The sequence below is a fragment of the Saimiri boliviensis genome, chromosome 12 (genome assembly GCF_048565385.1).
Source record: "Saimiri boliviensis isolate mSaiBol1 chromosome 12, mSaiBol1.pri, whole genome shotgun sequence".
Taxonomy (NCBI): Eukaryota; Metazoa; Chordata; class Mammalia; order Primates; family Cebidae; genus Saimiri; species Saimiri boliviensis.
The window spans coordinates 58,303,793-58,316,419 of NC_133460.1; the positions used below are offsets into that span (position 1 = coordinate 58,303,793).

At 55.0% G+C, this 12,627-nt stretch overlaps 1 protein-coding gene across 9 annotated transcripts in view; it reads left to right on the forward strand.

Moving 5' to 3' along the window:
- ZMIZ1 (zinc finger MIZ-type containing 1) overlaps positions 1-12,627 on the forward strand; it is a 240,283-nt gene that overhangs the window by 135,154 nt on the left and 92,502 nt on the right. For 8 of the 9 annotated variants that reach the window (XM_039477944.2, XM_039477943.2, XM_039477942.2 and 5 more), the window contains 2 exons: positions 24-137; positions 7,796-7,901. In XM_039477944.2, coding sequence (XP_039333878.1) covers positions 24-137; positions 7,796-7,901 — 220 coding nt within the window. Of the gene's footprint in view, positions 1-23; positions 138-7,795; positions 7,902-12,627 lie in introns of those variants that run through there. The other variant, XM_074382472.1, reaches the window with a different exon arrangement.

Below are 12,627 nucleotides of genomic sequence, written 5' to 3' on the forward strand. Positions count from 1 at the left end.
CGCCTCCTTTTCCTTTCCCACAGCACTTACAGAATCCTGCCAACTTCCACAATGCCGCCACAGAGCTGCTGGACTGGTGTGGAGACCCACGGGCCTTCCAGCGGCCCTTCGAGCAGAGCCTGATGGGCTGTTTGACGGTGAGTCTGCACGCTGTCTGCCTACACTCCTGCCCAGGAAGGTCGGCCGAGGGCTAGCGTGCCTGTCCAGGTGTTGGAGAGGCTGTCACACATTGTGGGGGTGACACCAGTGAGAGAGCTGGGAAGACACTGGTGCTGGGGACATGGCCCTACTGGGTGTGTCCCCCGAGTGCATACCCCCAGGGGACCTGGAGCTGCTGAGGACACAGTCCCTAGGGATCATGTGAGTTCCCACACTTGATAAGAAAGACACAGGCTCACTTTATGGGTCACTGTTCTGTCGTAAGCACAATAGAGATTCTCTTAGGGTTTTCAGCCGTTCTTATGCAGTCATTCATTCATTCATTCATTCACTTAGCAAACATGTATGGAGCTTTTCCTGTAGTCATCCATCCATTCAGGTCAGCATTGATTAAGCCCCTCTGACACCCATCCATCTAGCCAAATAGGCATTGATTGATCTCTCATTGATCATGGATGATCTGCTAAGTCCGGGGGAACAGAAGATGAATAAGGCTTCACCAAGCCTGGTTTCCTCCGTAGTGGAGGAGGCAGATGTGTAAAGAAGTGACTAAGAAAATCGTGTGCACGGTGAAGGCAGCACAGAGAAGGGGATCCTGAACTACCTGGGTGGCAGGGCAGGGTGCAGAAAACTGAGGAAAGGAGCCACCATCTGTGTAGGAGTCCCCCAAGCAGCGGAGGGCAGCAGGAGTGCTCTGGGCACTCGGAACATCATCTGCAAAAGGCCGGAGGCCCAGTGGAATCCGAAGAACCGGAAGGCTTGAGGCTGCAAGGTGCACAGAGGTCAGGCACAGGGTTTATGATGTGATCGGCTAGGCTAAGGAGCTTGCCGGCCCACAGGGCACCATGGAAGTCACTGGAAGCTTGTGAATGTCCCCAGCCATGTGGCCTGTGTCCATAAGTGTGAGGACACTTTGGTGACTAGGGAGGGCAGCTGCTCAGAAGGCCCTGAGTCTGCTTGGAAGGGAGTATAGGTAAACAGATGGCAGGGGAGCCCATTTATCCCAAGCCTGGGAGAGGAGGGACCAGGAGGATGCCTAGCCAGGCGGGAACAGTGGGCATGGCCCGCGGGCACCAGACTTCTTGAAGAGTTGCAAGGAGACAAAGGCCCACATGGCCTTGGCCTGCAGAGGAAGAAATAGTGGTCACACGGCCATTGTGACAAACCGTCTGTTCTGTGCCCGGCAAGGAGCCGCCCATGGAATATGGCGTCCCACCAAATCCCTCAGTGAACCTGGCCTGCAACCCTCCCTGTTCCACAGAGGAGGAAACAGACTTGTAACTGACTTCCCAAGGGCACACAGCCTTAGAGGCAGGCCTGGGATTCCAGCCGAGGCCTGCCTGCCTCCAGAGGGGATGCCCTTGGCCATTAGGGATGCCAGACAGGGACGCAGCCAAGACCCCCCTGGGGCTCCTCTGCTTGTCAGAAGCTAGCACCATCTGGCTCCCTCAGGCCACCGGGCCAAATCGGGCAGCCACCTGCACTGCCCAGTCTTCCTCGTCCTTCAGCCCATGGGTCCCCTCTCTCTCTCCCAACCCCCTTAATCCTCTTTGTGGGGATCTGGTTCCAGGCTAAGCCCTGTGGGCAGGGACAGATGTTGCCAGAGCCCCCTCACTTCCACCCCAGCTGAGGGTGGAGGATGTGTGGCCAGCCAGGCTGCCACGGTCTCCAGCACACTGCCCCAAGCCTGACCCTGTCTAGGGTGTGGGAACTCAAGACTGAATCAGATAGTGGCCCTGGCTGGCCTGGTTGGACCAGGAACTGGCCCCGCCTCGGCCCTGCTGTCCATGCGTTCATTCAGTGAACATTCGCGGGGCTCTTATTGGGGGCCCTCCTGTGCTGGGCCATGGAGGGACCACTCTCAAGGGGCTGGCCCGCCAGGAGGAGCCTGACACTAAACCCACAAGGGTGCAAACAGGGTCACATGCCAGAGCTCCGGGAGAGGGGGCAAGAGCACAGGGCAGGAACTGTCTCCTGAGATGACCTCCTTGGGAGGATGAGAAAGCAGCGTGCTCCAGGCAGAGGGAACTGCCGGTGCAAAGGCCCTGAGGCTTGAACTCTATGAACATAAAGAAGGCTCAGGCGGCTGGAGCCCAGGGAAGGGAGAAGGGTGTGAGTTGAGGCAGAGGAAGGAGGCAGAGAGCAGCTAATGCAGGCCTACAGGCCAAGCCAGAAGAGTCTGGGCATTATTTGGAGGGCAGTGGGGAGCCTTGAAGGATTATTAGCAGGAGAGTCAGGGGCCATGATTTGTGTGGGTGCAGGAGCTCTGAAGGGGAACATCTTTGGAGGGCAGAATGGAGGGCTTCCTGGAGGAGGGAGCCCAGGGAAGGTCCCATGGGACCTGGCTGGACAGAGGAGACCATGGCTTCCCAGGCAGGGGAGGCTGTGTAGACAGTGCCTACTCTCCTGGGCCTCTGCTCCCTGCCCCCTGTATAAGGCAGGCATCTGGTAGAATGACCCCCACCCCTGCAGCCAGGTCATGGTTACAGTGACCTGAGTCTGGCTGTCCCTTAGAGATCAGTAGAGCCAACGGCGTGAAGGAGTTTGGTGGAGGGTAGTGGGGATTTTCCCGAGGCACTGTCTCTTTGGATCCTCATAAAGACCCTTTGAGGTGGGCAGGGAAGGAGTCGCCACTCCCATTTTACAAAGAAGGCCACTGGGAGGGGGAGCAGCTTACCCCAGTCGCAGGTAGGTCTCACAGACTCCCTGGGAGCCTCCGGGCCCTGCTGCCAGTGCCCTCTTCCCAAGGCATCCTCAGCCCAGCCCTGCCCCATGGAGAAGAACGGGATGTGGGAGGTCAGAGATCCCAAGGGACCTAGGTGGAGCGAGGCAGCTGCCACTCCCCCGCCCCCCACACATACCGCATCCACCCCATCCAGGTGTCAGCCTGAACCCTCCAGCTTGCTGCAATCCCCTGGGTGACCTCTGGAAGCAAACTCCAGATTCCTCAATCCAGCTTACTTTGAGAATATAAATTAAAAACCACTTAGCCACGAGCAGCAAATGGACACATTTCTGCCATAGTCCCTTCTAAGCAGTTCGGGCACAGTTAAAGTGCCCCCAGCCTAGCCCTGCCCTCCCCTCCGTTTCACCTCTTGGGACTTCTGGATGCAGAGGTACAGGAGCCCCAGGCCCTGCCCCAGGAGCCCGTGCAAGCCCGCGTCACCACTTCCTCTTCAGAAGCAGGCTCTACCTCCTCCAGTAGCCAGGGAGAGCAGTCCCTCTGGGCACCCTCTCCCTCCCCTGAGCTTAGGGAATAGCACAAGACAGGGAGACAGAGGAGACGGTGGGAGAGCAGGTCCTGGAGCGAAGCAGGTTTCACATCAGCAGGCCTGTCCCTCATCTCGCCAATGAGGAAGCCCCACAGCTTCAGAGTCAGAAAGAACTTGCAGGTCCCGCCCCCTGCCAGGAACGAAGACCCCTTCTCCAGCAGTTCCCCAGACAGCCTGTCCTCCTGCTTTGCGGCCAGCAGGCTGGATGCTTTTCAGGGTGACTCAGTTGCTTTGTGGAACTAATGTAATTCACCACATGACCTTGCCAAGCCACCCGTCTTCTTTTTGTTTTTTTAAATTTTTTTATGGCACATGCCTGCAATCCCAGCAGCTCGGAAGGCTGAGACAGGAGAATCTCTTGAACCCGGGAGGCCGAGATTGTGGTGAGCCAAGATCACGCCATTGCACTCCAGTCTGGTCAAGAAGAGCGAAAGTCCATCTCAAAAAAAAAATTTTTTTTTATTTTATCTTAGAGACGGTGTCTTGCTCTGTGGTTCAGGCTGGAGTGCAGTGGCAAAATCATAGCTCACTACAGCCTTAACCACCCAGGCGATCCTCCTGCCTCAGCCTCCTAGGTAACTGGGACTAAAGGCACCTACCACCATGCCAGGCTGCTTTTTTTCTTAGAGATAGGGACTTGCTGTGTTGGCCAGGATGGTATCAAACTCCTGGGTTCAGGTGATCCTCCCACCTTGGCCTCCTAAGTAGCTAGGTACCACAGGCCTGCACCAGACTAAAAGGTTGATTGTACAAATGGGACTGGCACAGTGGCTTGCCCCTGTAATCCCAAGCACACCTGAGGTCAGGAGTTCAAGACCAGCCTGGCCAACATGGTGAAACCCTGTCTCTACTAAAAGTACAAAAGGAAATTAGCTAGGTGTGGTGGCACGCACCTGTAATCCTAGCTACTCGGGTGGCTGAGGTAGGAGAATTGCAAGACCCCGGGAGGCGGAGATTGCAGTGAGCCAAGATCGCACCATTGCACTCCAGCCTGGGCAAAAACAACAAAAGTTGTGTACAGACGAGATCTTTCTGTGTTGCCCAGGCTGGTCTTGAACTCCTGGATCCAAGTTGTCCTGCTTCAGCCTCCCAAAGTGCTGGGATTACAGGTGTGAGCCACCACACCTGGCCAAGTTCCCCGACTTGTGTCTGGACTTTAGTTTCCCCGTCTGTGGCATGAGGCTGGGCTCCCTGACCTGTGAGGTCCCCTGGCTCCAGGGGTCTAGATGTAGGCAGCCAGGATGACAGAGTGGCCTCAGGAGTGTGTCCCCCTGTGCAGCCCCCTCCACCATGGGTCGAGTGGCAGGGCCTGGGCAGCCCCCAGAGGGCTGCAGCGTCCCAGCCATTCTCACTGGCCTTTATGGGGAGGGGTCTTTGCACCCCATTGGACCTTCACAGAGAACACCCGCTCACTGGGGTGAGAGCAGGCCTCTCTGCAGAGCTGAGACCACCACTGCCAGTCAGACCCCGCCTCACAGGACTTCCTGGGGGTCCTCAGGTTGGGCCAGAGGAAGCCAGGCGATAGCAACGCATGAAGCACTCCAGGCTCACAGGATTCAGTTCCACTCACGCTGCGTGTGCTCTGTGCTCTGTGGCCTTGAGCAAGCTCCTGCCCTCTCTGGACCTTAACTCCCTCATCAGTGAAAGGAGGCTGTTGGTGCCAGTGACCCTTCTGAATGCTGGGACGGGGGGGCTTGCAGCCGCCACACAGCACCAGGCCCCTATAGCTCAATTTAGCTAGTGTTTTGTTCTTTTTAACTAGAGCAACAGGATTAGTCAGTGTTGACCGAACATGGGACTTCGGCCTTCCTTCCCTGAACCCAGGGCCTGAGGAGTCCTCAGTACAGGCTGGAAGTTATGGTGTTAACCCTTTGTGGACTGAGAAAGAAGTCCCAGTAGAGAAAGATAGATTTTTCAGCTAGACTGCCTGGATCACATCCTGGCTCTGTCACTGACCAGCTTTGAGCTGTTGTTCGACCTCTGTTTTCTCATCTGTAAATCAGAGGTAATAATAATAATAATAATACCTACCTTGTGGAGCTGCTAGAAGAATTTGCACTTTGTTACATGCAAAGCACTTACGTCGGCGGGAGCCAGCATTTTCCCAGCAGCGCTCCTCAGCATCAGTGTTTCTCACTGACGGCAGCCTCACTACTGCACCGGGCTAAACAGGCCGCTCTGTGCTCACAGGCATCCACCTAAACGTTCTCCTACAAAGAGGGAGGGCGCCAGAGTTCATGTATGAGCTGCAGCGGCCCCTCCAGCTCAGAACCTTCCTCCTCACTCTCTGGAGGAAGGTCTGCCTGCAGATTGGAAATATTCAACAGGCCAGAAAGAGTTAGGGACCTTGATTTTTCTAGGTGGACAGTGAGACAGTGAGGGTGCCTCTACCCTGGGGTGGCCCGAGACCGGGACATGCAGAGGGTAAACAGAGCCCAGGCGAAAGAGGCCCAGGGAGTGTGGAAGACTTCTGTGCCAGGGGCTTTTGTTTGCAGCAGAGATGCTGAGTAAACATCCTTACCTGACAACAGTCTTCTTCCTCCCAGCCTGGCTCAAACATTATCCCTGCACAGGGGGGTGCAGGGAGGGCCACAGCCCCATTTCAAGAGTCACTGGTGGTCCTGGGAAGGGAAACCCATGGGCTCCTCCCTGATTCAGCAGGGGACATTGAGTCTCCAGTGTTGTGTTTTAAATTGGCCTAGATAAGCGGGGTTCCCACCCCTTTTAGCCCCAGAGCCCCTTTCACAGATCCCTAAGATACAAAGCAGGCAATGGAGAACAATCTTGTTGGATCTAGGGGCCAGGCCAAACCCCATAGAAGCCTGAGGGCTCTCCAGGCACCTCTGGAGCAGGTGGTTTCTGGGGACTTGTCGGCTGAGTCCCCCCTTTCTCAGAAGCACTAGCCTACCACGTCTGGGTGCACTCCCCACTCAGCCGTAGCCACCCCAGCTGCTTTCTAAACGACTCCCTTTTCCAAGATCCTTCCTTCTTAATAAAGAAAGCTAATTTTGCTGCTGTTAATGAGGAAGGCGGGTGTGAGGGAGCAGACCTGGCAGTTGGGGGACACCTGGGAATGGGTGGGGACAGAGTGAAGCCACGGGGGCACGAGCTTGCAGAGCCATCCTGGAGCCCTTGGAGCGCCCCATCCCACACTGCCCCCCAGGGACTGATGGTCCTCCCAGTCTCTCGCCTCTCACCCTGCCAACCCCTACCTACATCAGAGATTTGTAAGGAGATGGGTAAGACCTTCAGGCTCCAGACACACAGATGTTGTTATGGAAGCCTCCTGTTTGCTGGGGCGTGGCACTAGATGACAGACCCTAGGCTGAATGTGGGAGTCCTGCGGTTTCTAGCTAAGGTTGAGGGCTGCAGGTGCTTGGCACAGAGCAGCATTAGGACGCCCGCCCCATCCAGGAAGCCGTAGCCCATTGAGCAGCTTTGACCTGAAGCCCCGTGGGAAGCAGCTTGTTCTAAATCGCTGCCTTTTTTTTTTTTTTTTTCCTGAAAAGGAGTGTCGCTCTTTTGCCCAGGCTGGAGTGCAGTGGCGCGACCTCAGCTCACTGCAACCTTCCATCTCAGGTTCAAGTGATTCTCCTGCCTCAGCCTCCAGAGTAGCTGGGATTACAGGCACCCGCCACCATGGCCTGTAATCCCAAAAATACAAATAATTTTTGTCTTTTTAGTAGAGATAGGGTTTCACCATGTTGCGCAGGCTGGTCTTGAACTCTTGACCTCAAGTGATCCACCCGCCTCAGCCTCCCAAAGTGCTGGGATTACAGGTGTGAGCCACCACACCTGACCTAAATCACTGCTTTAGATGAGATGCATGCTGACTTGTAGGGGCAGGGCTGAGCCTGAGAGTCTGTATTTGTAACAGGCCCCTCTGTGATGCTGATAGGCCTGGGGTAGGAGGGGCAGTGAGCCCTTCCCAGCAGTGGTTGTGGGAGCTCAGTGAGGGGTGGGGGGAGTTCCTGAGGACCCAGGACATAGAAGGACGATGGAAGAGCAACCCAGTAGAGCAGAGACCGTGGCCTGGACCCATCCTAAGGATGGTGGTGCAGGCTCCCCAGCCAACTTCTAGAATGTGGTTGGATCTGAGTCCTTGGGTCTATGGGTTTGGGGTCAGGCCCATCGTCAGCCTGGGAAACCCCTGAGGACGGGGCCAGGATTCCACAGCCTGGCACAAAAGAAGTGTTCATCAGTATTTGCTGAGCGACTGGACAAGGCACTGTGGTGTCCCGGCTCTGCCTGATGGCGGGGGCCTGCCTTCTTCTGCCCACCTCTCCCGCTTCACCTGCAAAACGGGCATGTCCACCGGCTCAGGGCTCTGTGACTCACCTGCCCTCCTCCCCTCTTGCTGCCAGGTGGTCAGCCGGGTGGCAGCCCAGCAAGGCTTCGACCTGGACCTCGGCTACAGACTGCTGGCTGTGTGTGCTGCAAACCGAGACAAGTTCACCCCGAAGTCTGCCGGTAGGTGTCCTTGGGGAACTCCGCGATGTCATGGAGGGGTGGGGAGGGGAGCTGACTCTAAACCAGGCCTGTCTGCCGCCCCCACTGGCTGGTGCCTGCATTTGTCTAGGTGTAGTGACAACTCCTGAGGAAGAGCAACTCATCCACCAGGATGTAGGAGCCACAGACAGGGCTGTCCCTATGCCCCTCCCGGGGAGTGTCCTTACCTCAGGGGATACCACAGGGCCAGAGAGGGTCCCGAGGCACACCAAACCCCAGCAGTGGACACTGAGCTACAGGCAGGACCAGCATCAGCTCACTCCATTACCACAGTGACCCTTTCGCATAAGCACTGTGATCTCCCCATTTTACAGATGAGGAAACTGAGGCTCACAGATGCTGAGGAGATTTCCCAAGGCTACACAGCTAGAAGGCAACAGAGCAGGGATTTAAGCCCAGGCCTGTACTTCAGAGTCAGCATTCTAATGAAACACAAAATTAGAAACAAAATCAATCAGTACAGTCAGGGTTCCATATGGCAACTTTGTCCTCACCTGCAGTCACATTGCAACTCTGTTGTCACCTGCGGTCTCCTGACCCTGTGTTAAGCAGAGGCCATGGAGAGTGCCGAGCAGCATTCTGCCTGGGAGGTCTTTGAGCACTTTAAAAATACAGTTTTATTTTACGTTTCCCACATCCTCATAACCTTGCTTAGGCCCCAGGCGCCCTGCTAGCTTTAAGCCAGGGAGACCTGTCACTTGCTAAGTGTATGTCTCTGAGCGTCAGTTGATCTCTCTGATCTCTCCGAGAAGGCAGGAATGATCATGAGACCCCTGCCTTGCAGGGGTCATCATAAGAGCTAGAAATACGTAAAGTGCCTAGCACCGTGTCTGGCTATTGTTAACGTTCTTTATGGAGTCAGGATAAGCAGTTGGAAAAGAAAAAAAAGTTATTTCCTCTGTATGACAATAAAGCGGATGTTTTCACTGAATTCATCAATCAGTTCTTTGGAGTGTATATGGATGCAGCCTTCGGGAAAACGTTGAAAGGACATCTCACAATGAGTTTCCATAAGTCTGCTCAATTTGTAATCTCTTGCGTGCGAGTTTGCGCCTCTTTCCATGTACGTTTCTAGTCTGCACACGTGGATGACGCTGCAGACATGCGTGTGTGACGGCCTCATTAGCCAATAGCTGCTCTGAAACCCTTGACATGCCCTCCTGCATTGGGATATTGCTATTGTATTGAACTGCCTGCTAGAAAATGATCTTGGAATCTCACCAGAGACATCTATTCCTGTTGGAATGTGCAGTTTTTCATAATGACTTAAGTCAATACAATGTTGACAAGGTAGAAATGACTTGTCAAAGACACGTACCTCTTGAGTGTCCATTCTGTGTAGGCACCGGCGAGGCTGAGGTTATAAGGGCAACTAGACAGAAAGGGTCTTGCCTTGAGACACAGCCCAGAGCAGGGGCCAGCAAGCTTTTTCCATCAAGGGCCAGATAGTATATATCTTAGGCTTTAGGGGCTCTGTGAAAACTGCCATAGACAGTACATAGAGGAATGGGGGTGGCTGGTTCCACCAGAACTTTATTTATGAAAACAAGTGCTGTGTGTAGTGGCTCATACCTATAATCCAGCATTTTGGGAGGCTGAGGCAGGTGGATCACTTGAGATCAGGAGTTTGAAACCAGCCTGGGTAACATAACAAAACCCCATCTCTACCAAAAAACAAACAAACAAACAAAATTTAGCTAGGTGTGGTGGTGCATGCCTGTGTTCCCAGCTGCTTGGGAGGCTGCGATAGGAGGATCGCTTGAGCCTGGGAGGTGGAGGTTGCAGTGAGTCAAGATCGAGCCACTGCACTCCAGCCTGGGTGATAGAGCAAGACCCTGTCTCAAAACAACAACAACAACCAAGAAACAATAACAATAAAACCAAGTGATTAACTGTATGTCCTGACCCCTAGTCTAGGAGGAGAGGAAAACATTGATCAAATAATTAGAGGGGTGTGTGTGAGAGAGAGAGCTCAAGCTGTAATAAGGCCTTGAAGAAAAAAAAAGGTGAAGGGTATCAAGGGAGTGCTGGTCGGGACAGACCACTCTGGGGTGGTAGCAGTCTCCTCCGAGACCCGAAGTTTGAGTAAGTGAAGAAAAAGAGGAAGAGCGTCTTTGCAGGTAAAGGGAACAGCCTGTGCAAAGGTGTTGAGGTGGAAGGGAAGCATGCATGGCTTTTTGTCAGAATAAGAGAAGGGCAGTGGTTCTGGAGCCCACAGGCGGGGGATGCGTGGCAAAGGCAAGGCTGGGGAAGTCAGCAGTGGAACATGCAGGGCCTGTCTTGGAGGTCACGATCTTTGTCCTGGGAGTAATGGGAACATGGCTAAATGCTCATTTTGTGACGACAGCTCCGGCTATAAAAAAAAAAAAAACAGCTTGCACGTGGGGGTGGAGGCCGGCCTGGGTGTAGGTGGCCAGTTGACAGATCACGGGGGAGGTCGGGATGAGGATGATGGTGGCTGGATCAGGAAGGCGAGTGGAATGGAGACAGAGGGATAGTTAAGAGGCAAAACTATGCCACAGAGAGAGAAGATCTGGAGAGTGGACTGCTCCCGGAGCGGCTCCCCAGTGGAGCGGGAGAGACTCAGGTCTCCATGCAGCCCCTCCACAAAGCGTCACTGAAACCCTTGCCCTGCTGCCCTGGGCTGGGTGTTCTCATATGTTTCGTGACAGTGTCCAGCTTTATGAGACACGGAGTACTGTCTGCATTTATGTATGAAGAAATGGAAGCTCAGAGAGGTCCTATGACTTCCCTGAGGTCCCCAGCTCCTAAGTGATGGAGCTGGAACCTGAACTCCCAGCCTCCTGGTTGCAGGCCCAGGGTTCTGCCTACATCACAGCAGGCCTGGGCAGCCCTTTGTTTCCATTGGAGAGAGCCCTTCATGCTGCTCAGCGTTCTCCAGCAGGGCCTCTGAGTGGCGTTCCAGCATCACTTCTTCGATTGAAACAGGGATTTGTTCTTTTCTCCATCCGCACCCCCACTTGAACACAGCTTTTGATAATTTAGAAAGCATCGCATCTATAAACTCACGTGGCACTCTGACACTACACACTCCCAGGAGATGAGCTCTCAGTCTACCCATTCTGCAGCTGAGAACACCGAGGCACAGCAGTGTCTGTGGCTTGTCCATCCTCAAATTTCCTTATTAGGAGTCAGTGCCCACATCTATGACTAACTACCTTTGAAGGCCACCCCTTTGGACGTACTGGCTCTCGGGAGCCCAGCCACCCCCGGCTTGGCCCATCTTCTGGAAAGGAGAAGGGGTCATTCTAAGGGGGGAGCCTCCACCTGCTGGTTTTATTCGAGGGGTAAAGGGCCTGCCAGGGGCAGGCTGGGCCCTACGAGGGGTGGAGGCTGTAAGGAGCAGAGCTGGGACCCCAAGTCCCAGACATGGCACCAGCGCCATGCCTCCACTTGGCCACCTGTCTGAGCTATGGCCTCGTCTGTGAAGAGAGCTGATTTGCCCACGTCATAGGCTGCCTGTGAAGATTCAGTGGGATCCCCTAATCATGGGAGTGAGGGAGGGGCCCGGCTAATACCTGACACATACTGGGGGCCAAGTACATACGGCCCTCCGGCCTTCCTCGTCTGCTTCCGTGTGTCTGTCTCTTAGCCCATGTGGCTCCCAGCCTGTCTCAGTCCCTCTCTGCGGCAGCAAGCCTGTTTCCACAGTCTGTCTCCCCTTGGCTCTGTGGGTGTGCATGACCTGCAGCGACCCTGACCCTGGACACATCCCACTGTGCCTGTGTGGGGATGGCTGCTCCTGCCTGCCCAGCCCGCTCCCAGGGAGGCCTCTGCAGGTCCAGAACTCGCTCCAGCCCCCAAGCCCCTTTAGCCGGCTTGGGCCACCAGTTCACCCTCCTGCCTTTCCACGCCTGTGTGACTCCCCAGTGCAGCTGCCCTCCCAAGGCTCCCCTCTCCTTTCCCTCTTTGGTCTCGGGTGTCTGTAGGTCTGTCTCTGTGCAGCAGCCCCTGTCCATGGCTAGCTTCCCATGGCTTTCTCTGCCTTCTTGGCTTTCTCTGGGTCTCAGACTTTCTCCCTCTGCACGTCCGTATGTATGGTATGTGTGTGGCCATGTGTGTTTCTGTAGCGGGGAGTATGTGGCTGTGTATGTGGATGTGTGCTTGTGTACATGTGCATGTCTCTGTGTGTGTCTGTGTGTCTACGTGCATGGCTGTGTACATGTGTGCATCTGTGCATGCTGTGTGTGGCTATGTACATGTACATGGCTGTCTGTGTGCATGGTGTGTGTATGTCTATGATGTATGTGTACCTGTGTATGTGTCTCTGTGTGTATCTGCATGGTGTGTGTGCAGGGCTGTGTGTATGGACATGCCTATCTGTGTATGCATGCATGTTATCTGTGCGTGGGTGCATGCCTGTGTGTGTCCCCCTGGCACCACGTCCCCTGTCTGTCTCCCTTGTCAGGAGGCCAGGCCAGCCAAGGAGGGCCAGGATGAGATCATGCAGTGAGCGAGCATGGAGCGGGGCTTTGTCAGAAGAGCTGGCAGTGAGCCGGCCGTGGTGCAGGAGCACGTGTGTGCATGTGTGTGCATGTGTGTGCGTGTGTGTGTGTGAGTCCTGGGAGAGTGCGCAGGAGGCGAGCATAGGCAGTCACTGCAGCAGCAGCAGCTGCCAGGCAGGCGGCTCCACTCGGCCCTGGACGCCCAGCCCCCAACTCTTTGT